General features: G+C 37.7%; 2 protein-coding genes across 6 annotated transcripts in view; one reads left to right on the forward strand and one right to left on the reverse strand.

Moving 5' to 3' along the window:
- Positions 1-1,111, reverse strand: part of LOC123876868 (zinc finger MYM-type protein 3) — a 40,020-nt gene extending 38,909 nt beyond the window's left edge. For 2 of the 3 annotated variants that reach the window (XM_045923254.1, XM_045923253.1), the window contains exons 1-2: positions 850-1,111; positions 35-308 (exon numbers count right to left, since the gene is read on the reverse strand). In XM_045923254.1, coding sequence (XP_045779210.1) covers positions 35-263 — 229 coding nt within the window. In that variant the 5' untranslated portion in view covers positions 264-308; positions 850-1,111. The remainder of the gene's footprint in view (positions 1-34; positions 309-849) is intronic. The other variant, XM_045923255.1, reaches the window with a different exon arrangement.
- Positions 1,112-2,183: 1,072 nt separating this feature from the next.
- Positions 2,184-24,004, forward strand: LOC123876869 (chromatin-remodeling ATPase INO80). 3 transcript variants are annotated; one of them, XM_045923257.1, is made up of 29 exons: positions 2,184-2,335; positions 2,552-2,797; positions 3,021-3,226; positions 3,662-3,853; positions 5,167-5,258; positions 6,023-6,218; positions 7,298-7,435; positions 7,892-8,088; positions 8,376-8,577; positions 9,206-9,385; positions 11,967-12,222; positions 13,054-13,200; positions 13,492-13,632; positions 14,099-14,220; positions 14,968-15,257; positions 15,625-15,878; positions 16,547-16,650; positions 17,055-17,216; positions 17,729-17,888; positions 18,532-18,659; positions 18,888-18,977; positions 19,383-19,460; positions 19,765-19,923; positions 20,240-20,342; positions 20,493-20,566; positions 21,064-21,184; positions 21,706-21,873; positions 22,343-22,556; positions 22,923-24,004. In XM_045923257.1, exons 1-28 carry the CDS (start codon positions 2,305-2,307, stop codon positions 22,525-22,527), a joined length of 4,422 nt encoding a protein of 1,473 aa, XP_045779213.1. In that variant the 5' UTR covers positions 2,184-2,304; the 3' UTR covers positions 22,528-22,556; positions 22,923-24,004. The 3 variants fall into 3 exon arrangements, with proteins under 3 accessions (XP_045779213.1, XP_045779214.1, XP_045779215.1); XM_045923258.1 differs by having other exon boundaries at positions 21,067-21,184; XM_045923259.1 differs by having other exon boundaries at positions 2,192-2,367.
- Positions 24,005-26,963: the final 2,959 nt, after the last annotated feature.

Here is a 26,963-nt window from a genome sequence, read left to right on the forward strand (position 1 = left end):
GCTAAGTAGTAAAGTACTTATATTATAAACAAACCTTTATCTGTCCCATCCTCTTTTTGTACATTTCCTTCACTATTAGCATTATTTACACTATCACTGTCTTTATCCATATGATTTAGGAGATTATCTTCACTAATTAAATCACTAAAGTTGGTATCATCACTTGCACCCACTGGATCCACGACCGCCTCTTTAGAAGTCTGTGGGACTGCTTCACTACCATCACCCTCCTGACTTCCTGGTACATTGTCCTTATCATCCATATTTTACTCCTATTGGAAACACTCAAGTTCAAGAAATAAGTGCATCTGAAAAACACAACATAACTATTTTTTATCTGTATTTTTATAATGGGTACGCCTGCAGTCGCCGCACCCGGCAATATTTTTAGGTTATAAATATTACAGGGTTCTTATACGGTCAATATAAAGAGTACATTATCGATGTTTCACAGATATTTACTCTATATTAATAACAAAACGAGTTGCAATGATAGTAATTCAGACGAGTGGCGTGCAATTAGAATGCAATTGACGCCAAAGGCCAAATTCAAGTCTCAGATCCCGCGCTTATTCGTTTTCTTGTTTTAACATACTGGGATGCAAAATAATAACACAATATAGTTTTTCATACACTAATAGATGCCTGGCTAATTAATTAATGCATTATTTTATCACTAAAACTAACATTTACGACTTTACAGCGACAATTTGCTCCTTTGTAACTGAAGGAAACGTAAGGTCACATAAATATGGAAACATCAGAGTGTCAACAAAGAATTTCATGCAAACATAACTTGCTACAATTTTTAAAGTTTCAAATGTGCATAATGAATAAAATATTACTTACGAAGATGAAATATTTAACAAATCACTTGAAAGCCACAACAAACGACCACCATTTTGGAACCAACTTGTGCTGCAATTTGTTGCGGATGTGAAGAATCTTGCCAACTGAGTAACTTATAAAATAATTTTATTCCATCAGGGGGTCTACGCAAAATATATTGAAAATTAAAAACATTTGAATTTATTTTCCATTCCATTAGAACATTGAAAGTTAAGTTACTTTGAATTCACAGAATAAAAAATTAATCAATCGTTTGGGTGATACATGGGCGATCAATTTTTTTTTGTAACGTTGGTACAAAAATGCACTAGCGTCTTTAGTGATGATACATGCCACGTTGATTTTATCGACTATCGATAAAAAGCAAAAACTAGGTTAGAGTATAGAAATAAAATATCAGATTCACCATATTTTTTAATATAGCTTCATTTTTTCAACACCTATATCAAATGTCCCACACAAAAACTTTGAAGCATCAACTTTATCAATAATATTGGTAATTTAGGCTAAATCACTGTTTTCTTCGATTTGAGTAAATGGTAAAAAGTGTTAATCAGAACGTAGTGATTTTATTCACTTTGGTGGTAATTTACCCTATGTAGCCCTACTAAAAATGTAAATATCCAAGACAAAATATATAAAACTATAGTTTCATTCGTCGAGCTGATAAAAAAACACACGGTAGGTAGGGACCTGAAGGTTTGGAATCCAGGTATTGTGTAACATTCTATAGCAAATTATTGTTTTATTAGACTTTCATATTCTTTTTAAAACTATTATCCAAATCGCTCCTCCCCTTTCGTTAGCGAGTCACTAGTTAGTATAATTAATGTTCCTTTCTAATCCCTATTGTTGCAAAAGATTTCAATCGATCTGCGATCAATCGATCTGTCAGTCAGGTCGATATCGAGTTTATTTGAATTCAGTTCGATAATAAATAATAATAGTTATTTACCAAATAAAAATAATATGTTTTATATTATGTTATAGTCATATTAAAATTCTAACAGAAAATAAATTAACAATAGTTTTAATTTGTTGGCGCCAGACAAAAATAACTTGAAAGTTGAGAAAGTTCAGACTGAAAATTATTTTGTTAAAGGTCTTTGAACTTGGAACAAGCTTGGACTTTGAAGTTCTATCATAAAACTGAATGTATCCAAAATTCGATAACGAGTTTGTTTTCTATAGCAAAATGATTTTCTGTTATCTATTTGCTCTATGATTGGTGGCTGATATCGTGCCGATAGCGATCATTGGTCAATCTATTGTCACAATTATTTATTTCACGGCCTATTGGATAGAATCATAATGCTTATAAAAATACAATCTCGAGGATTATTATGGCGGGTTCGTGTTTTTTCAAGCTCAAATACGAAATGAGTAGTTATGTGCGCCGCTCGGGCGGCGACATTGACAGCGATTTGTCGAATATTCTCGTTCGCCATTTTGTGAATGCTGTGGAATTTTGTGTTAAGTAATGCAGGTGAGCTCATCGTGGCGGACTTCGAATTTGGCGTAAGTATATCTCGGTATATTATCTTTCCCAGGCCCTACGTTAATGGAAATTGTCGCGATTTGTGTATGATAGCTTTGCAGCGAGGTCGTGTTTCGTATATTAGACTCTTTTTTGTTTCCTTTCCTAGTGAAATAGCGACTCGTTTTCGTTGTTTGGTTATGAATGGTGGTGTTGTTTTTGCAGCGGTTACGATGTCTGAGAAGACTCTGATAGGAAAGCCAGTCCTGAAGCGTCATGAAGTCGCCAGGCCTATACATATCCAGCGGCTTGAAGCCGCCTTAGATGTCAGACCATTTGTGAACCAGGTGGAAAGGATACTGAACTCTGATGGTGGAAGCGACAGTGACGATGATTCGGACAACAGATCCATGGCAATTGAGATGTCCAGAGGTGATAAGAATATGCATGGTGTTGTGACCTCTAAACAAGGTAAATAGAAGGTTTTGGGTGCTCATGCTACTATGTTTCATTCAGGTTAAACTACAATAACACCATGATCATTGATCATCAACCAATAAATGTCCACTGCTGAACAAATGCCTCTTATAGGGACTTCCACACTCCACAGTTTTGCATGCCTGAATCCAGCAGCTGCACCAATAACATGTTGTTCCATAATGTATAGGTTAAAGTGTATAATTTCTGGTTTTAGAAAGACAAAGCGACCGTCTAAGGCTATACAACTTAGCATCAGTGGGTGAGGAACGGCAATGGCTCAGAGATGTGCTGCTGTCATCCGAGACGGACAGCAGCAGTGAGGAAGACAGCCCTGCTGCCAAGGAGCAGAGGATACGGAGACTGCTGAAGGAGAGGCATTACCATAACAAATATGCTAAGGACTACTATAAGGACTCTGGGGTAAGTTTTGGAAAGATAAAATGTTTTCGAAATGAAATGAAATAGTTTATTTGTTTGAATATGGGATGACAAGGTGTTTACAATACAGAGGCGAGCCAACACATCCAGTCTAAGACTAATCAGTAATCAGAGACTATAACCAAAGTCATTGCAATCTTGTACTCCTTCACCTTTTTACGACCAAAATGCAAGATGTTGGTTGAATTACCATCCTTATGTTGTGGTCATTCCACTTACACGCACAAAATGTTATGTGTCATCATTCCTCATATGCATGGCTAGGTTTGGAATGCTGTTCAACTATCTGTTTTCTACCAATTATAATCCGGGTATCTTTAAAACAAGTACAAGTGTTGTATATGTAATATTTTTTATTTGTAATGCAATCCAGTGTATTTACGAGATTGTTGGTAAACATAGTATTTCCTATAATAGAATTCCCGCTACATGTACTACGGAGCTGGTCTCCTGTCAACCATCGACCGCTATCCGGAACGCCGCATCAGTAGACCTGTGCCTCCCGCGCCTGTTGGTAGAGGACGCAGAGGCCGGCCGGCTGACAGAGGCGCGGCTAGGGGCTCCCAGAAGTCCCGTAGAGGCCGCGCTTGCGCTGAGGGCGGCGATATGGTGAGTGTATAGTACCTATAAATAAGAAAATATAGAGAACTAGAGGATGCCCGCGACTTTGTCCGCGTGGATGTAGGTTTTTGAAGATCCCGTGGGAACTGTTCGGTTTTCCGGCATAAAAAGTTGTCTATGTCAATAACATGGACGCAAGCTACCTCGGTACCAAACATACAAATCGGTTGATCGGATGGGCCTTTAGGAATCGCGTGTAAACTCTTTGATTTTCCGGGATAAAAAGTAGCCTATGTCCGTCTCCGGGATATAAGCTAACTCTGTACCAAATTTCGTCAGAATCGGTCAAACTGTTGGGCCGTGAAAAGGTAGCAGACAGACAGACAGACATACTTTCGCGTTTATAATATTAGTATGGATTATGAAAATTCTCTCCGTCTCTCTTGCACGCGGCCAGCTTATCAATGATACAGAGACAGAGAAAGTTTTTTTTTTGTACACTATATGAAATACAGTATGATTTTAATTTGAAACCCATCTCAGTCAAACAATAGTTATTTGTTTTGAAGTTACAAAGGTTGAGAGTTTGGAAAAAATTGGATCTGACAAAAAATTAACTGGATAGTCTTGTTAAATAGTGGACAATATTTTTGCCTATTTCATGCATCACCATAACAACAGTGATGGAAGTAATCTTTTCATGAAGCATTTAAAATTACCTACATTTACATAGATACATTATTTATAGAGTAGAAACGATATTTATCCCAAAAGTCACGGCACACACACCGAAAATAGCTTGTGTACAACCTCCTTAAAATAATAATATTTAAAATCGTTTTTTAGAACATGCTGTATAGTAAAATTGCGTTTGTGTGAATACTGTAAACATGCCAGCTCCTGTTAATCGACTGGTAATGCATAAGCATAGTATCCACCTAGGGAAACACATTGTCCTGAGGATGCTACTTCAATTCCAGTCAAAAATGTACTGTACCTGGTAGCCATAGGTTTAACAAGGAAATGTGAAGTGGAGGCAATCACAATTTTTTTTAGCTATGTTAAATGACTAATATTCTCCTTTCCTCTCCAACTAAGCGTCAGGCTGGTGCTAGGAGTAGTTACGACAATAGTGCAACGGGCGGGGTTTGAACCGTCGACCTTTCGGTTTTCAGTCCACTCCTTTACCGGTTGAGCTATTGAGGCTTGGAATACTACAATGAATCAGAGATGACCCAAGTGATACAGGGTAGTAAAGAACCTACATAGCCCCAAAGTACAAGAAGAAGAATCGACCTGAGAATTGTGTATTATTTACCAATGCGGCATGCTAGTAAAATATAATTTCTCTTTCTCTTTAGCCTGATGGTGTGGACTGGGAAGAGCAACTCAAACACATGAAAGAAGAAAATGACAATGATGAATTTACAATCGTCGAAAAACCAGGAGTCAGGTATGTACAGTTCCCTATTTCCTTGACCTAATCAGAACCTATAAGACCCAATCTAACTAAAGGTCAAAATGTCTCGACCTTGATCTTGCACAGTGGGTGATAATAATAATCGGTCTACCTATTTGGTATCTTGTACAAAACGTCTTTGACCTTGTACCTGCGCAGTGGGTGATTTATCGATGTATGGCTAATGTAAGAGGTGAAGTAAAAGAGTGAGCTCATCCACAGGTCGCGGTCGCGTATCACTGTTTCATTTCTTCGCAATCGAAGTGAAAAGCACATAGTGTTTAACTGGGGACTTAAATCCATTCATACTCGATTTTATAGCCTCCCTCGTTTTTACTAGGGAAGCTAAACATCTGGTATGAAATGGCTCATTTTAGGCTAACATCTATAGAGCGTACTTTGACTTTGTTCAGACTTAAGTTTCGATTAACAGTTCGTTCACATAGGCTTCGTAAGCGTAGACGTAGCGCGTACCATTGCGTTGTAATGTATGGAACTGTATGAGACATGGTATACCGCTTGCGTGGCGTGAACGTTCGCGTAGACGTAATGCTTGCAGTTATGTCTACGGATTCACGCGCGTCACCACGCACGTGTCATGTGTGCTTGGTGTGAATCGGCCTTAAAATGAGACAGAATTATGCCAGCAATGCAACACTGTCTCATTTTAATAGTGTTTTAAGTCTGAGCAAAGTCAAAGTGCGCTCCATAGACCTCAACTTTAGTCCCTTATTGAACAATCTCCTATTTTATTACAGAGGCCGCAAAAAACTATCCACTCTCAAAAGCCCCGAAGCTCTAACGGCACGGCGAAAACGACATTGGCAACTTTTGGTCAAAAAGGAACTGGGCAAAGTGCAACGTGCAAGAACCGCCACACATAGGGAGCTAATGCTCCAAAGGAAAAGGTTGGCCACACTTTGCTGCAAACATTGGCGGCATGTGGCTATGCAGGTAAATTCATGTGTGTTTATCTTTATCTCACGCTTACAAATTGTATTGCCATCTCTCTTTCACATGGTCGCTACAATCTATGTGAACATAATGTTGATTTGCTGGGACAAGCGTGTGTTTTCGATTCGATAAAGAACTTTCTCGGTAATTTTATTTTCTTTACTATCTGATGCCTGCGCCTTTTCGGCATGGGCTTGGGTTTTTAAATCCCGTGGGAGTTGTTTGATTTCCGTCGTAAAAATTATCCTATGTCACTCTCGGTATCCATACATAAAACACGCCGAACCGTAGTTTCGTTGCGACGTGATTGAAGGACAAACCAACAAAGAAACACATTTTTGCATTTTTATATGGTTAGTGAATATCTTATGCCCGCGACTTCGTCCGCGTAGACTTCACAAATTTCAAGCCCCTATATTTTACCCCCCTAAGGTGGTTGAATTTTTAAATATCCTATCTCAGTGGATGTCTACGTCATAATAGCCATCTGCTTGCCAAATTTCAGCCCATCTTGTAACTCGGTAAAAAATCTATACTAATAAATAAAATTGGAGTGTCTGTCTGTAATTTCGAAATAACTACCTCATATTAAGCTCATATGGTTATTTGAACGATACCATAACTGAATCACACGTTTTTAAAATTTTTGTCTGTCTGTCTGTCTGTCTGTCTGTTTGAAAAGGCTAATCTTTGGAACGGCTGAACCGATTTTGACGGGACTTTCACAGGCAAGTAGAGGATTGACCAGGGCGTAAAATAGGCTACTTTTTTAACCGACTTTCAAAAAGGGAGTTGTGTTTTTCTACCTATGTACACCGAAATCTCCGAGATTTCTGAACCGATTTGCGTCATTTCTTTTTTAATCGATAGAGGAACTTTGCGACATTGTTTCATAAAAAATTTGGAGTCCAACTCCTCAATCCTGATGCTGCAGGGGAGCTGACCAATCCACGCGGGCGAAGCTGCGGGCATCAGCTAGTGTATAATAAAAGTCAGCGCCCGATTATTATTATCGAACCTACAAAAAGTCTGACATTGCCTGGGCGCCTAATTCAGTGAATGTCATATTTTGTCCATAGTCACAAAAGAACATGAAGGAAACAGTATGGCGGTGCAAAAGGCTGAGTCGAGAGATGCAAGCCTACTGGCGGAGATATGACCGCGCCGAGAGAGAAACTAGACGACGTATGGAACGGGAGGCCGAGGAACAGAGAAAGGTAATATTCGCTTAGAGTTGAGAATATCGTCCTTTTACATGACGTCAAAAAAAAAGCGTGAACGATGAAACAAACTACGGGACGCGTCCGTAACCCGCGGCTGACAGCCGCGATTGATAGGTGTGCAGTGTGCACAGTCATTTTTGAACGCGGCTTACGAGATATCTTTCGGACGTCCGTGCGCTCAAAGTTACGTCCGCTTGACAACTATCATGTGTTAATGAAAGCAATGCAATGATGAGGTCTAAGTTGGAGCGCGGCTAGAAAGGGCACCGGAATGGCGTTTCGAACCTTAGCGATTCGTATCAGAAACGTTGAGTAAAAACGTTTCATGTGAGTCGATTGGATGTCGACCATACTAAGGATTCCATCTCTCACTATTTCTTGATGTTCGGTGGAAGAATAGTGAAGGAAGTTTAAAAAAGTAAGTTTGAAAAAAATGCTAATCTTTCGCAGATGGATGTAGAACTAATGGAAGCTAAACGGCAACGCCGCAAGCTAAACTTCCTCATAACGCAAACGGAGCTATACGCTCACTTCATGCAAAAGAAGCTGAATTCGGGTGAGGATTGCGACAGCGACGCCGATATGATACTGAGGCAGTTGGACGAGGATCGCGACCCTAGGCTGGCAGCTATCGATAACTATGACAGGTGAGAAATATATTATTTACTAGGCTTGTGGAGTTTATTTTCTCTTCTTTCTGGAATCGTCAGTGCATGGAAAACTAGGAGATGAGGTCTCAAAGAATTCGTTAAAAATAATGTAGCAACATTTAGCTGAACTTTTTTTTGTTTTTGTAATATCTCCACTGTTTACCTATATTCGCAAAAAAGAAATTTCAATTTAAACCTTGCAAAAACAGATCTCGGAAATGAACTCGTTAAAAATTTAAGGAATAGAGACAAAAAACTCAAGTTTTATTTGTGATTTCCCTCAGTGAAGAAATGAAAGCCAGAGCCTCAAAGAACGCCCTTGAAGCATTTCAAGCGGAGAGAGCGCGCACTCAAGCCTTAGATGCTTCTGATGGTACAGACAGAGGGGAACGCAGGGGGGATTACGACCAGCCTGCTATCTTCCGCGGCACGCTCAAGGGATACCAACTAAAGGGAATGAACTGGCTCGCGAACCTTTATGATCAGGTAAGAAAGCATTTTCAGCCAAAACGTCGAAAAGCCTTGGTATCGACTGACAGCGATTCAAAAGTACCAGCATAGCATAAAAAGTGAGGAGAGCGCATGCGCAAGCTTAAGATGCATCTGATGGTACAGAGGGGAATGCAGAAGGGACTATGACCAGCTTGCTATCTTATGTGGTACGCTTAAGAGGTACCAATTTAAAAGAATTGGCTTACGAATCTTTATGATCAGGTTCAGGCATTTTCAGGCAAGTCGAACGGCTGAACTAAAGTCTAGCTATCTATAGATAACGATTCAAAAGTATTAGGGTCGCATATTATGCGTCTTAGTGCGCGCTTTTGAGCTATAGATGAGATGAGTGTAATAGATGAATTTGGTCTCGAACCTTTAGGATCAGGGCCACCATGTTTGTTATATTTCTTAGTTATGCTGCAGAGGTCAGTTCCTTAGAATTATCTGTAATTCTTTAGAGACCGGCGCAATTCTTTGGTGATTGGGAGTCATTCTATAACCTTTTATGATAATTACCGGCAGTCAGATATTTTTTGACTTTTCGTGATCTAACATAACGTTAGATATGAAATTAGGAGATTCTTGGTATCTGGAATCATAAGAGGTTTTGATCTGACAGGGAATCAGCGGTATACTAGCAGACGAAATGGGGCTGGGCAAGACAGTTCAGTGCATAGCATTTTTATGTCACGTAGCAGAAAGGTTGGGCGTGTGGGGACCTTTCCTGGTCGTGTCGCCCGCGTCTACCTTACACAACTGGCAACAAGAGATGCAACGATTTGTGCCCGATTTTAAAGTGGTGAGTTTTAAAGATAACAAAAAGTACGTTTTGATGATATAATAATAATAATAATATAAGCCTTTTATTACTGAAAATAAAATTTACATTTTAAAATACAATATTATGTAAGTTATACATGCTTTTTAGGTAAGTTTACATAATTCGAATTTTTAATTTTATAATAACAGTAGCAACAAATATATGTATAATTATATTTCTTTCCATTTTTTTTTTCTTAGTGAACACAATTTATTACTATAACAATAACTTCTTAATTTAAATTTTGATTTTTAATTTACAATTTATTCAAAATAAAACCTGTTTTTAATGGAAAAGCTCATTACACCTATATCAATCACATGGTAGGTATAGGCCTATGGGAAGTTACCTATTTATTGTTAATTGTTATATCTTAATTATTGTTAATTGTTATATTGTTATATTGTTGTTAACCTATTTATTGTTAATTGTTATATCTTTGTTAATCTATAATAGTTAGTGCCTACTAATTTACAATTCAAATTTTATTATTTTTACTAGATAACAATATCATCTTATGTTTTTATTTATAATATTTTAAAAAGCACAATAGATGTTGCTAAAATATATCCATACATATTACATATTCTTTGCATTACAACAGCATATTGAAGAAGCAATGATCATACATATTATATCTATCTTTATCTATCATATTGTATGTAAAATATACTTATTTAATATTACCATTCTTATAACTTATATTACAATTAAATACAAACATTTCCCTGTCTTATTTTCATAATGGTAATAATGTAGGTAATATAATTTATAATGCACCTAAGTTTCCACTTGCGAGTAAAACTTATATAGTCACGTTATGTTATGTAAAAATAATGTTGTTTTATAGTAAATATCTGCATGTATACAGTGTGCTTGTAAGTAAGGATCTTTTACACCACAGTTGATTTCTAGTTCGTACTTCATAGTATTAAGTATTAAATAATAATATAATATAATAGTTATTTCAGTTTTTAGTAATCCTATGTAAATATTTTTAAGCTATGATATTATGTTCTGTTATTTTCAGTACGCCTGTTAGGCGAAGGCCTCCTCCTGTTGGTTACGTTTTTCTTAATATTTTATTTTATTACTCTTGCCTCACCATCAGAAGGGTCGCGGTCTAGCACTCCCACGGTGACCAGCCGGCTTGGGAGGCAGAGAGGGGCAATCTTGAATTTAAAGTTACTTTTGCTTTTGATTTTTATGCTGTTTTCGTGATAACATTTTGTTATTTTTGTTGTATTTTTGAGTGTTCTGATTATTATTTGTCTCCAAAGTCGACGCCATATTCATTTCATACACAGAATTTTTAGAAAGCCAATCTTTTTGGTTTTTTAAAAATACTATTTTGTCATATTTCAAAATTGCGTTTCTTCCTTGCTTTCTTTCTTCTTCAAGACTTTTTCTTAATTCTTTCCTTTTTTCCAGAACATCTTTCGGAAAATCTTCCATTATGTAATAATTAGTTTCTTTAAGGCACTTTTTCTTTTTCAGCAATTCTATTTTTCTCCCCACTGAGGATAAAACTACTATTACTGGTCTCAACTTATTTTTATTTTTACCCATTCTTCCTATGTATTCAATGCAGTTTTTATCAAAATTTAAATTCATTTTGCTGTTTATTATATTTATTATGTTTTCCTCTAAATCTTGGTAGGTCTTCTCTTTTTCCTCAATGCCAAAGAAGATTAAGTTTTTTCGTCTAATATATTTTTCCAAATAATTTATATGTTGCTGCTGATTATTTATTTTTTCCTCCAGCTCATTATATTTCTCCAAGACAACTAAGAATTTTTCATCAATGTTTTTATTTATTGCGTTCATTTGTTCTTTCATATCTAGGAAGTCCTTTTTTTGAGAGTTAAATTGTTCTTTAATCTCTTCTAGCATGCGCGGAACACCTTCCATTGTTAGTTTATTATTCGTGGAGTAGTGCTTAATGTGCAGTGATATCTATTACACCCGTAATTTTGTATATAGGTAGATAGTCCAATTTTTATAAGCTCAAATTAATGTAAGTATGGTAAGTATGTAAAAATAGTAATTAATATCTGTTTTGGTTTGGTTATGCGGCAATAAGTATGTAGGTACGCAAAAAGTACGTTTTGATGATATAGTTAGGATAATATCCATTGTTATAATATAAGTTACAAAATACATACGTATACATACTTTATTAAATACATACAATAAATGCGAAAGTCTGTCTGTCTGTCTGCTACCTTTTTACGGCCCAATAGTTAACCGATTTTGACATATGGTACAGCGTTAGCTCACATCCTAGGGAAGGACATAGGCTACTTTTATCCTAGAAAATCAACGAGTTCCAACGGGATTAAAAAAAAACAAATCCACGCGGACATCATCTATAATAATAATCATACAATTAAACTCTTTCAAAAAATGTTTTATCTCACTCCACTCTCTTCATCATCAATGTATCTAAAAGCCTACTTCGCGTCTTTCCTCGAAACTCACTGCTTTTTCCATTGATTCCATTTAATTAAAAGCAGACTAAAGACTAGACCGAATTCAAATAGATTTTGGATCTAAACAGGTACCATACTGGGGTAGTCCAAGCGAGCGTAAAATCCTTCGACAATTCTGGGAGCGTAAGGACCTGCACACACGGCAAGCGGCATTCCACGTAGTCGTCACTTCCTACCAGATCGTAGTATCAGATCTCAAGTACCTCAACCGTGTGTCGTGGCAGTATATGATACTGGATGAAGCTCAGGCGATCAAGAGTTCTGCCAGTATGAGGTGGAAGTTGCTGCTTGGATTCAGTTGCAGGAATCGGCTGTTGCTATCAGGTAATGAGAATAAGTAATCTATACTAATATTATAAAGAGGGAACCTTTGTATTTTTGTATGTTTGTATTGAATAGGCTCAAAAACTACTGGACCGGTTTCAAAATTTCTTTTACCATTATTTAGAGGGATTCTTCCGAATCCGTATAGGCTATATTTTATCCCGGAAAATAGATAGGATTTTTCGTGGTAGTGTCCACCCGTGCGAAGCCGGGGCGGGTCGCTAGTCCAATATTAATTTGAAAAAATTAAAAATGGCGATTAAATAATTTTGTCAGAATGTCCTGCTTATTTTAACTTGTGAAACCCCTCTATCACTTCAACTTTTTGTCAAACCATAATGAAAGATAGACACAAGACGATCTCTTATAATAAGTAACAATTGGTGTACAATGGTATTTACAACTTCTAGTAAGAAACTAGATTATGTGTGATTTAAAACCCCATTGTAAATCTGAAACTGGCATAGTTTTGTAGTTTTTTCTAGCCCCAATCAGTTTGATCTAACTAGGGATCAATAGAAAAAACTCTCCTGGCCAAAATCACACATATCGTATTGTGAACACACATAATCCATAGTAGGTCAAAGCCAAAGCCAGTTACTCAGAATAGGTACACTTTTTGATTGTCAATTTGTTGGAAAGGTGAGATGAAATTAATGTAATAGTTATGATTAATTACATAAACTTAAAACGAAAGATATAAGGTTCCTAAACACACCCTGATTTATTAGAAATGGATCTTTTCACTACCCATCCGTTTAACCAATTTAGGCAAAAGTACAGGCTACTTTTTATCACTTTACTTTTTCTTAATTTCTCGGCAATTTTTAGGAACACCCATACAAAATAGTATGGCAGAGTTATGGGCACTATTACATTTCATAATGCCGACGCTGTTTGATTCACACGACGAATTCAACGAGTGGTTCTCCAAAGATATCGAAAGCCATGCGGAAAACAAAACCACTATTGATGAGAGTAAGTATATTTATTAGGAAATTAAAGTAAAAAGTGATTATGATGAATTATCGGTTTTTAATGGAGATCTGTCAAAACGTCTTTATTCCTCAGACAAAAGTTATTTGACGAAAAATCGGGCCGTAGTAGTTTTAAAGGCAGTCAAAACTTTGTAGATTTCAACCGTTTTATCATCCTATCGATTACTAAAGTTTTTAAGGTCTCTACATTTAAAAATAATATACAGTATTCATAAAGGAAATATTGCAAAATTATTCAATAATGTGTTTACAGTAATTATTTTTTTTACAGAACACTTATCACGGTTGCACATGATCCTCAAACCATTCATGCTGCGAAGAATCAAGAAGGATGTAGAGAATGAACTATCCGACAAGATTGAGATTATGGTCCATTGCCCGCTGACTATTAGACAAAAACTTTTGTATATAGGTTTGAAAAATTTATGCTTCTATGATTTTTCATTCGACTTCGTCTGTGTTGATGTTAGCTGGCGGGCGTGTTCTGCCTTTTTGGAGTGTTTTTTTTTTGTTAAAACTGACTGGAAAGCGCTCTAAGGGGGTGCCGTGCGTATGTCGGCGAGCGCCGGCACAGACGGGGTCCATACTTGTATAGTTTAACTAACTTGTTACAAATAACTACAAACTTGACATTGGTTAATCTTTGTAAAGCCAGACGAGAGAGTTTTCATTCAAATTGTATAATTATGAAACAGGTCTAGCACAAGCATACCTATATCTTTTAAGTAAATTAAAATTCTCTAGGGAACAGAGTAGGGATAAAATATCCGAAACGGTTAATTAGCATGGTATAAAGTTTAGACTCAAAAAACTTGATGTGTGTAAATAAATTATATTAATGTTTATGATCTATTTAAATCTAATAAATAACTTTTCAGCGCTAAAGAAGAAAATAAAAATAGAAGAGTTATTACATTACACTGTTGGTGCGGAATCTGGTCACAATGTAGATAAAAATTTCACCTCAAACCTCATGAATTTAGTTATGCAATTTAGGAAGGTAAGGATTATTATATCTTGTAATGTAGTCCTTTAGTCTCATTTTTCAAACAGATACACACACTTCCGCATTTATGATATTAGTATGGATGACCGCACATATCGTGCTCGTATTCACGCAAGGTCATCGTACACACCCACATGTCAGCGCGCATTTAACAAGCATGCCGTACGTATACGTGCATTCGCTTATGTTACGGCTCCACTACCAGGGTTCAGCAAATGATTCCAGTTCTGCATTATATTCACACCAACCATACGGGATAGCGTGAATGCGATAAGATTGCCGCCGACCACACATTACGCGATATCACAAATCAGTTACCGAATCGATAGTAGAGCCGAACCATTTCACTATACTAGAGTATAGAGGAGACCTATGTTAACTTCTCTCCGTGGATAGATCCACATACAGAAGTTAACATAGGTTTCTCTGTTACGTAATCCCATACGAACGACAAAGACAAAAAAGTGTGTTAACAATTTTGAGTGACCAACCAATCACAAACGAGCTTATGATTTCTGTACTAACCTGTTTCCGTGGATAGAGTAGTACGGAAAATATAGGCCCGTTTGTGATTGGTTGATCATTTAGAATGGTTAACACCCACTGACTTTTTAGTCATTCGTATGGGATTACGTAACAGAGATAGCACGATATTAACTTCTCTCCGTGGATAGATTATATTATATTATACGCATGTAATAATAAAATCTGTATGTATATTCACACTAATATTTCTTCCAGGTATGCAACCATCCGGAACTATTCGAAAGGCGAGACGTACGCTCACCTTTCGCAATGCAAATAGACGACTATCATTTACCAAAGATAATCGCTGAAGACTGCATTTTAGTTCGAAAGATTCCTTCAAAACGTCACATTTTGTACAATAAGCTGTGTGTTTTGACACCAGAGTATGTACATAGAAGTATAAGTGATGGTGTACATGAAAATAGTTGTTTTGCATTTACAAGGTTTATGGATCTATCGCCTATGGAGTTGTATAGAGTTATGGTGTGTGGATGGTTGTGTGCGTAAGTATTTTTATTTCTATTTTCGATGACAGTTTTTGGCTAAAATTTACGGGAATGATCATTTTGTGATTTGTGACTATATTTATTATAGTCATCTTGAATCGATATTTGATCCCATTGCAAAAATAAATTGGTTTGAATGACATTTGCGGGAAAATTGTTTTGGTATTTTTTGGTTTCTCATGATATGTAGAGAGTTGTAAATTTTATTGATTGAATTGAATTACAAAATGGACGTCGTAAATTAATAAAAATTAAAGTGTTATTTCTCGTACGATGGTACGGAACCCACCATGTGCGAGGTCAACTCGCACTTGTTTCGCTAGTTTAGTATGAGTTTGAATTTACAAGAACTAATTTTTTTTAGAATGCTACATATAGAGCAGACATTAGAAAAATACGAGAAACTCCGCCATAGACAACAGTGGTGGCTTTCCCCACACAACAGTGACGTGAAACAGGAGATAGACATTGACATGTGCGAGAGCGAGACAGACTATGACAGAGTGAATAGCAAACATTTGCTGCTTGTATGTCCCGATGGCGATGTGTTGAGGAAGAGGAAACATGATTGTCTGTTATGGAAGGAGTTGCTATTTACAGATCCTCTTTGGATTGAAGGTAAGACTTTGACTATTATCATAAAGAACTCTAAGGCCTAACGTTTACCAATACAGTGGAGTTGAGCTGAGGCAAAATATAAAACCGGCCAAGTGCGAGTCAGACTCGCGCGCCGAAGTTTCCGTACTCGAGAATTTTTCCGATATTTTGCAAGATAAATCGCAAACTATTATGAACAAAAATAAATAAAATCTGTTTTAGAATGTACAGGACGTATACACCTTTCATATGATGCCCCACTTACCTTACTATCGTCGTCGTATAGTTATTTTACTTTAAAAATTGAAAATAATAATTAATTGTTTTTCCATGAACACATTTTTTTTTGTGATGTAACCACAAATTCACGGTTTTCGGATTTTACCTTTACTTGTGCTATAAGACCTATCTACCTGCCAAATTTCATGATTCTAGGTCAACGGGAAGTATAGGTATAGTACAGGTTTTCTTGACAAGCACGACAGACGCACAGACAGTCAACGAAGTGATCCTATCCTAGTGAGGGAACCCTCCTTTTGAGGTATGGAACCCTAAAAAATGTTAATTTAGATTGATACTACCAGTGATAGATTCACGAATAATAAATATTGGAATATATTTATGGTAATATATATTGGTATACATTTTTAAATGCCATCTCTCCTTCAACCAATTATATTGTTATACAGGTGGTCCATTCTACATCCACACGGAACACATATTGCATTACATGCCAGAGACTGTAGAGCATCGCGCTTTGAGGACTAGAAACTTGAAAACTATTGATGGACAGGTAATCTATGGTACTTTCTTCTGGTATTGGTATCTTCTCGGCAAGCGCACTCCATCTTGGGCTGTATCATCACTTGTCAGCAAGTTTGATTGCAGCCAAGCGTGGTCTATAAACTTTAAAAAAGTCCTTGACGGTTAAAATGCAGTTTTTAAATATTTTTAGATACATATCTAAAACTGCGGAACAGGCAGGATTCGAACCTGCGTCCTTCTGGGTATGCGCCCGGAGCGTCTTAGACCGCTAGGCCATGGATCACTAGCTGCCAAGTGCCGAAATTTGATATGTATTTTCATTCAGTACTCAAACAACTGTTGACGCCATCTAGTACCGAAACGTTGTAGTTATCGAAGTACTTTCAAAGGTCGACATTTCAATGTCGCCTAACTCGCTGTAAATCTTTTTAGACGGAAATGCTAAGCGAAATAAAGACTGAAGAGGGCGGAGTGATAGCGGTGGAGCCACAACCGGTGGAGACCCCGGAGTTTCCTCATGTAGAGCGAGCGCCGAGGGTGTACCGCGATGTGCCCACGCCCTTACCCGCCTTCCTGTGTACTGCACAGCAAAAGGTAATTGATTGGTCGCTATAATGTAGTTCATAATAGCGGTGGAGCCATAGCCGGTAGGGACTCCCGAGTTTCTTGGAGTTTTTCTGCGTGACCAAATCAGAAATGAGGAGATCCATAAGAGAAGCAGAGTAACCGATATTGCCAAACGAGTTGCGAAGCTGAAGAAGCAATGGGCAGGATACATTGTTCGAAAAGTATGTTGGGGTATCAAAGTACCTGAATTGTGAATTCTATTGTGAGCATACCAGAATTGTGAGCTACTGGATTCAGCCGGCCCAAGACACGTTTTATCTGACACTAATCTTGTTATCTGTGATTCAAAACAACTTACTTTCAACTTACAATTATAATACCCTACCTTACAATTATTAGCATTTTTGCTAGCTAAATTACGAATGTAGTTTTTGATATGTTACAAATTAGCCCCATTGTGAAAGTCTCTACAAGAGACTTATGTCCAGCACTGGAAATCTTTCATTTGGTGATGATACGACCATTATCGTTTTATGCAGGTGCAATCGTTCGCTCTGGTGCCTTTCGCGGTGTCGCGCAGCTTCGCGCACAGCATAGTGAGGCATCAGCACGGCGAGAACGCGGAGGGCGCGCACACTCTCGCGCGCCTCGTCGCCGCCGCGCGCCCGCCGCAAGGCTGGGCCTCGCTACAAGTACCAGGTACTGTGTACACCCCGCTATCTTGTTCCACTCACAGACAGAATTCTGTCAATATAGACAATAGGGCAAATAAGGGCCAAAATAGCATACTTATAAACTTAGAAAGTTTTCAAAAAACTTACATCATATTTGGGTGTTATTCTATTCTTCATATCTTGCCAAGCACTCAAATCCACTTGCGAACTTACTTCTAGCTGCCCCAAGAGTGAAAAGATTAAAACCAGCTTACATGCTAGATATCTAATGGACGTTGGAGCAATAGCTCTCTCATTTTGCATAACTTTAGCACAAATAATCTGCTTATAGTCCCCCGACTGATTGCAGATAATGACAGGAAAAAATAATATTTGGGTGTTAGTTCAATTTTAGACTTCTAAGAGAAAAACTGTTAATGTGTGACCGAAGGTTGATTTCTGGACGAAGCTGAATCGGCTATCGCCACAACCTTTCGGTCGAAGGTTCAATAATTCGCTTTTAAAATGATAATGTTTTTCGTCCAATTTCGGTGCTTGCTTTGACTTAGGCCAAAAGGTCGGAAGCCGAAGATTTGGCCAAAGGTGCTCGAAGCCGAAGGCGAAAGTTTGGTCGAACACTAAAAACTATTTGTTTCAATTCAAAAAGTAACCTCAGATTTTGTTACCAGATAAAAACCAGCTGGTCAGCGACGCGGGTAAACTGACAGTATTAGATTCTCTGCTGAAGAGACTGAAGGAGCGCGGCCACCGCGTGCTCATATACAGCCAGATGACCAAGATGATTGATTTATTAGAGGTATGCAAACCTAGGAGCTCATTTGAAGACTAAAATGCGTTATACGTTATGCAAGACAAGCTAAATAAATTATCTAGTACTTAGGTGAAGCCACTTAGTTAATGTAGGCTTCAAAATAGGAAAAATAATATGATATTTCTTTGAATCGGTTTTGTAATCTCTTCATTTACGAAGCTGTAATTTTTATAGTTTCGATATATATAATTTTGTAGTACAATTTTATTTTAGGAGTACATGTGGCATCGCAAACACAAATACATGCGGTTAGACGGATCCAGCAAAATATCCGCTCGGCGGGACATGGTTGCTGATTTCCAGGTATGTGCCAAGCGATTATAGTTCTTACCTGTAATAGAATTATTGCTTCGTTGCTTGTCTTGATATTCCTTGTAGTTAGTGTCCGACCGATACAGTGACCATCGCCACACTAACCCTAAGAAAATCAGTTCAAGATTTTCTAAAAGTGAATAAAATAATGTTTCTTGTTGGTATTTATGTTGACTATTGTCTTTTTGAACTTGTCATGATATCACTTCGAAATAATGTCAACTATAATATTTATTTATTAAAAACTAATTTCAAAATCAGTCGTTTGCTAGAAATGTTCGGCCAAATCTGCGGCCCATTTTGGCCGAAGTTGGTTGGAAGGTGGTCGAAGCCAAAGCCGAAGATTCGATTGGACACTATTTGTAGCTATATAAAAGTCTGTTATTTTGTCACCAGGCTCGGGCTGACATATTTGTGTTCCTACTGTCTACGCGCGCGGGAGGTCTTGGAATCAACCTTACAGCAGCTGACACTGTGAGTGTATTGTCTGTTTTCCTTTCTTTGTTATTGATTGATTTTTTTAAATTTAATCTTTTTTTTCGTCATTTCGTCAATTTCAGATATTATGCTTCTAATCGAATCTAGATGATTTTCTTTACGTTTAAAAGACACTGTTGTGGGCATTAACTTTTTTTTCAATAAACCCCCTGATTTTTATTTTTCAAGGTCCATGGAATAATTATAATGATATTTTTTAAAACAACATCTTCTACTTACATTTTAGGTATTAAATTTGAATTTGCTTTAATATCGACTCAAATTAGGTTGTTTCACACAGGTGATATTCTACGACTCGGATTGGAACCCAACAGTGGACCAACAGGCTATGGACCGCGCACATCGCTTGGGGCAAACCAAACAAGTCACCGTCTATAGGCTAATCTGTAAAGGGACTATTGAAGAGCGTATCATGCAGAGGGCGAGAGAAAAGAGCGAGGTACGTTATTATAGCTCAAATAGTCTCATTGGAACTAAACATTGGATCCAACATTGGCTCCAAATAGATCCACATGCTATGTAACAGACACATCGCTTGGGAAAAACTAAAGAAACCACAGATTAGACTCATTTGTAAAGGTGACTTCCACGGTGAACATTATGAAAGAGATAGCACTATATTAAGATCTGTCATTTGAGTGTATTGTTTACATAAGAATAAGTATCAATATTAACTTTAGGGCTATAAAATCTTTGTCAAACTTCTGGGTCCACATTTAAAATTTTTGTATTTAGGGGGTCATACTTTTTCCCAGATTCAAAGGATGGTGATAAGTGGTGGCAATTTCAAGCCGGATACGTTGAAACCAAAGGAAGTGGTGTCGCTACTTTTGGACGATGAAGAGATTGAGCTGAAATGTAAGAAAAAAATACTTTATGCATACAGTTCTACGCATTAGTTTAAATAAACACATTTCAAATTATTATCTTTCATTAATCACTTCATTTTACACTCTTATCGATATATCGTATCGATTTTGTTACTCTCATGATGAAATAATGTTTTAGATCGTCAGAAATCAGAGGAAAAGAAGATCATGGAAGAAAGAGAACGTAAAAGGAAACTAGGGATTCTGCCATCGGTAAGAGATTCTTGTTTATTTCATTAAATTTAAAAATCCCAAGTTCGGATTATTTTCGGATGTTGCAAATACGGGCACATATAAGCAGGACTATTCACGCTACGCTCCCATAGTACCTGGAAGGTCGGGATTGTTCGTGCGTGTTCGTACGAGTCAAATTCGTATGAAAACGCATCCAAAATGAGGTTGGCCTTAGAGGTTCTTAAGCATTTACTATTGGGGTGAGGCCTATGTGAAAAATAAATTATTTCTTAGGAATTATCAAATAGAGGCTCTTCCGAAATTCGTTTAATCCACGTCCGCTGCTAGTTTTAAGTTTGCTAACCATTTTAAATTATCGATTTAACTAAGAAAATTACGTTTAACGTTTATGACGTCACATCTGTAGTCATCACCCCTATTCTCTATCATAAGTTGCCAACATAACTATGCAGATGTTTTGATATATTATGTAACTATTGTACGATTTTTGTTATCAAAGTGCGAATTTATCTAAGCAGGCAGCAGCAATAGAACCAAAACGAGCCCGTGAATCAGCTTCAGAGCCCGGCAGCCCCTTGCAAGTGGACGACGATAGCGACCAGCTGCATATAGACTCCTCACCGCAACCACACTTACGTAAGTATGGAACTCTCATGGTACTGTTACTCTAACATATCGGTTTGGAAAGCAGCAGATTCTACTGAAAAGAATTGGTAAGTTACTCATTTCAGATCTTGTTGTGGTGTGTGATCTTTGTGTCGATGGTTGTACGCCAGAAATGGCTGGTTGCTGCTGTGTTCATAACCAATAAATAAATCTTAAGTCTAATTAATTGACTCAGGTCTGGTCTAGTGCGAGACTTTGGTCGTACTTAGCACCCTATGTGTACAGTTTAGCCAGCAGGAAATATTGTAGCCAGTCTATAAATGAAAAAAAAGAGCTAGAATCCGATTTTCCAAAATAGTGTTCTTATAGTACAAATATTTGTAAATAAGAGTCAAAATATCGATACCTTAGTGGGGTTGTATATGGAAGGATTTGGGAACCCACCGCATTATTATCCCAAAAGAACTCTTACCATTATAGGATTAAGTGCAAGGGGTCACGACCCTCAGTAATGGGAATACGACTATAGAGAGAGTACAAAATGTCAACAGCGTACTCCCCGCCCGTAAGATCGAGTTGGGCCAACAGCAGATCGGCTCGCGGTGCGCGTCGCGGTCGGCCGCGCGGCTCCCGACACGCGATGGGTCGTCGCCCCGACGCGCCGTCGACAGACCAGCCGCCCGCTTCCGCGTCCGCCGCTGCTGTGGCCGCGCGTGCAGGTAACCTAACTATGTATATCGTATGTACATCGACTATATACTTGAATATAGTTTCAACAATCAATACTTTTAATGGATATCACTCACGATAGTTTAAACGTTAAAATATGTATATCCCTTTTAAAAATATCGAACTGATTACCTTTTCTGCAGCTGTTTCTGTGCTGTGGTTTCTGCTGCAGTCTAGTTTCTTCTATTATGCTCGCTTGACTTCATACATACATTACACATGTAGAAACGCATTAAAAGCCTCAATAGCTCAACGGTTATAGGAGCGGACTGAAATCCGGAAGGTCGGCGGTTCAAACCCCACCCGTTGCACTATTGTCGTACCTACTCCTAGCACAAGCTTTACGCTTAGTTGGAGGGGATGGAGTCATGATTAAAATGGCTAATATTCTTTAAAAAAACCTATTGTTTTATTTTCGATCTGGAGAACAATGTACCTACTATTTTTTTTTTTGTAAAGGTGCAGCGCTGCTAGACTCGGACGGGCCGCTAGAGCCGCTAGAGACATCATCAGGTATGGAGGGCCGCGGTCGGCGCGGGCCGGGCCGCCCGCGTCTACGCGCGCCCGTTCGCGCCGCGCGTCCCTCCCGCCGCGCGCGCCGCCCGCGCGAACCTTTGTTGGTGCCCCTGGCGCCGCCGCCCTAGCCCCGGCAAAACCCTCTCTAGGGTGCCAGGTAAATAAGTTCTACATAGTCTTTTGTCCTGCTCCCACTCCTCCTCCTGTTGTCTAGCTCTCTCAGGGATAAAATTGCTTGGGGGTTGTAGAAGAACATAAGTGACCGACATAGCAAGCTGAAGTGGCACCGACGGCCGATTGGGGCAAACCGAGTAAGTGCAGTATGTGATGACTTCCAACCCGCTAGAGCGATTAAAGAAGGTAGCGGAAAGATAAGGAAGGTGAAAGACCGTGTTTGGTGGCCCATCAGTTGAAAATAATAATTAATATTATGTAATCACGCGCTTGCTTCGCTCGCGCTGCACTTGACTTTTCTTTTTATTCTTTTTTTTCTGTAACTTATAGTGTCTTTTTATTGTTTCAGATGCAAAAAAACTGGAAAGGACTGTTGATTAGTGGTTTACTCGTTTTGACCCACCTAATGAAGTACCTACTGTTATAAATATATAAATAATGGTAGAAACACATTTCAATACGCCACCACTTCGTAACTAAGAAATGGGTGTCGTTTGAAATTAATTTATTTAAAATTAAGATGCGTTTAGTTTATTATGGGTAGGGGTATTTTCTTCTTTGGTTAACGACACTCCACGACATCAACACAGTGATGTGTTTACGGCTTTAACACACTGACGCATTCGCACACAGTATAGTTTTACGCCATAGGCAGAAAGACGGCAATCGTTTCGCCATCACGTGTGATAGCGTCGATGTGCTAAAGAAGCCTAAAGGTGAATGCACACTTATACTCGTATGTGTATGTAAATTCGTTTCGTTCGACTCGTCCGACGCGTTCGGCTCGTCCGACGCGTTCGTCTCGGATAAGTGTGCGTTCACCTTTATCGGGTGGCTTGCAGCAGGATATGTTTTTGTGTGTGTTTCTACCATAACTCTCTGTACATCGATACAGTTTACCTCTAAAGAAATTATTGTATACTAACAATTAATAGTGTAAGCGGATGTACAAAATATTGCTTTTATATTTAAAGTATTAAGTTGCAAAGTTTAAAAAACTTTGCATAGATAATTAATAATTATACTATTAGTTATTAGTTTGTTACTATAGGAACATGTGAAAAGAAGTGTATATAGAAAGAAGTTATTTAGATAAAAATCCGACTATTATGTATTACTCAATAGAAAAATTTTGATTTTCCTCGACAAAAATTTAAATTGTTCCACATTCAACAATGTTAAAAAAAACTTTTTTTGAAGTTGTTAATATAAAAATATTGAAGGAATTTTTATTTAGTTTGTTTTTAAATTATGAGCTTGAGAGATTTATGTTATAGAAGAAACTAAATTATTTAAATCTTAAAATCTAGCAAAAATTAAGAAAAACTGACAAAATTGTTGTGAATTTGATCATGCAGCACCCATATGACATGTGTAGATTCAATATTTGTGTAAATGTGAAAGATATAAATAAATCAAAATTTATGTGAATAATTTTGTTTGATTGATTATCCTATTCCAACTATTCACTCAGTCTGCTTGAGTAAAGGAGATCATTCTAGCTCCATACATTTTTGGGCCTTTTCTGAAAGTGCCGGCCAACGAAAAAAAATGGTACGGATCGTTAGAACTAGCCATTTGGAGTAATAGTTAATATGGCAGAAAAGTTGTAGGATTGCTCTGAACCAAGTTATACAAGGTCGAAGATTCGTCATTTTCATACATTTTATTGATTTCTAAAAGTGCTGGGAAACATAAAATAATGTTAGATATTGCTAGAACTAATGATTTGAAGCAATTGTCATTATGACCCGAAAGCTGTGGGGCCATTATATGTCGTGTTATACAAGTTATACAAAAAATTAATATTCTTTGTATAATTAATTGCAACCGATTTTATGATTTTGTTACTGTTCTGATTGTTTTATACGAATTTGAATACACGTACAATTATTTTGACTCCCACGAAGTGCTGGATCAGCTGCAATGTGGACTAAACTCGTTTATACATACCTGGATTGTATGCGGCCTTGTAATACTAGGTGATCTCATCCAGCCATCTCCCAAACTTCTGCCACTGGGAATTGGGATATCTCCGGCGAGCTCTGTGATGAATGCACCATTTGGTTATACGTACTGTTCACCATAGTAACTACGGGCTTGCTTCAGTCGATAGCTGCCCAAAGCAACCTGCGTCAATTCTTCTGTGAATCTAGGAAAGTCATTGAACGGAGGATGTTGGCTTCCATAGCCTGGAAATGCCTCCTTCTATTATAATTACATATTGTTTGTGATAACAAGTTTTGCTGAACTGTTTTGCTCACTGGCCGTTCATGGATTACGTCAAGAAAATCACGTGCATGCACGTTGTTGTCTATCAGAATATGATAGCCGTTCAGCAATGCTGACAAAATCCTGAAATAATCGATCATGACACTTAATGACCGGTTACAAATCCTGAATAACCCTGAGTAAACAAAAATCTCTTCCAAAGCGGTCGTTAATCATTTACATTATCCAGCAGCCAATGGTAAAAAGTCTAGATTTATTGGCTTCGTCAGTAGTAAGCTGAGTTTTTACTGATGTTTTGTTACTGGCATTTGTGCCACATAACCGCACACCTCAAGAAAGAAAGATTACTTCAGATTGTTTATGGTATCTCTAAAACCATGGACTAAGATAAAAATCCAGTAAAAATCTTCTATATCATTTAAGGTATAATTTAAAATCTAGGCATTGTAAGTTGCTGCAGCGTGTAGATTATTGTTCCATCGCAACAAATGTAAAGGCTTTTAGTGGTTTCGGAACTTGTGGTTAGGGTATGATTTTCACTGAAAAAAGTAATTAGTGCTTTTCTGAAGATATATGTACATGCCTGTATCTGTCTGCCTACATGCCCTTTATAGATAGCCTTTTTTTCTTGAGGCATGCGGTTATGTGACACAAATGCTAGAAACAAAACATTTAAATGGAACCCAGCTAATTACTGACCAAACCAATAAATCTAAGCTTGTTACCATTTGCCGCTGGATGGTAGAAATGATGAACAATTGCTTTAAAAGAGATTTTCGTTTGCTCAGGATTGATCAGAGTGACCGGGCATTAAGTAACGTGATCGATTATTTCAGGATCGCGGTAACATCGCTAAACAGTTATCATGTTCTGATAGACAATAACGTGTACTACAGACGTGATTTCCTTGACAAAATCCATGAACTGGTTAATGCACAAAACAGTTTAGCAGAACTTGTTATCACACACAAGAATTATAATAGAAGAAGAGCTCATTTCCAGGCTATGGAAGCCGACATCCTCCGTCTCCTCCGACTTTCCTAGATTCACAGAAGAATCGACGCAGGTTGCTTTGGGCAGCTATCTACTGAAGCAAGCCCGTAGTTACTATGGTGAACAGTACTTATAACCAAATGGTGCATTCATCACAGAGCTCGCCGGAGATATCCCAATTCCCAGTGGCAGAAGTTTGGGAGATGGCTGGATGAGATCACCTAGTATTACAAGGCCGCATACAATCCAGGTATGTATAAACGAATTTTGTCCACATTGCAGCTGATCCAGCACTTCGTGGGAGTCAAAATAATTGTACGTGTATTCAAATTCGTATAAAACAATCAGAACAGTAACAAAATCATAAAATCGGTTGCAATTAATTATACAAAGTATATTAATTTTTTGTATAACTTGTATAACATGACATATAATGGCCCCACAGCTTTCGGGTCATAATGACAATTGCTTCAAATCATTAGTTCTAGCAATATCTAACATTATTTTATGTTTCCCAGCACTTTTAGAAATCAATAAAATGTATGAAAATGACGAATCTTCGACCTTGTATAACTTGGTTCAGAGCAATCCTACAACTTTTCTGCCATATTAACTATTACTCCAAATGGCTAGTTCTAACGATCCGTACCATTTTTTTTCGTTGGCCGGCACTTTCAGAAAAGGCCCAAAAATAATGATCTCCTTTTGTAACTTGTCCGCCCAGCGGGTGATTTTCATTCAGTGATCATCACTGAATGAAAGCCATCAAGCTCATTTGACATGGAAGCCACAACTGGGAAGTAATATCTGGAACTGCTGAACTGATTTTGAAAATTCTTTAACCAATAGAAAGCTACATTATTCTCGAGGCTGTTTTATTTCCAAAAACCGGCCAAGTGCGAGTCAGACTCGTGCACTGAGGGTTCCGTACTCGGGTATTTTTCCAACATTTTGCACGATAAATCAAAAACTATCATACATAAAAATCTGTTTTAGAATGTACAAGTAAAGCCCTTTCATAATGATACCCTACTTGGTATAGTTATCTTACTTTGAAAATAGAAGCACATTTTTTTTAAATGATGTAACCACAAATTCGCGGATTTCAGATTTATTCCTGTATCAGTGCCGTACCTACCTGCCATATTTCATGATTCTAGGACAA

This window comes from Maniola jurtina, chromosome 22 (genome assembly GCF_905333055.1).
Source record: "Maniola jurtina chromosome 22, ilManJurt1.1, whole genome shotgun sequence".
Classification (NCBI taxonomy): Eukaryota; Metazoa; Arthropoda; class Insecta; order Lepidoptera; family Nymphalidae; genus Maniola; species Maniola jurtina.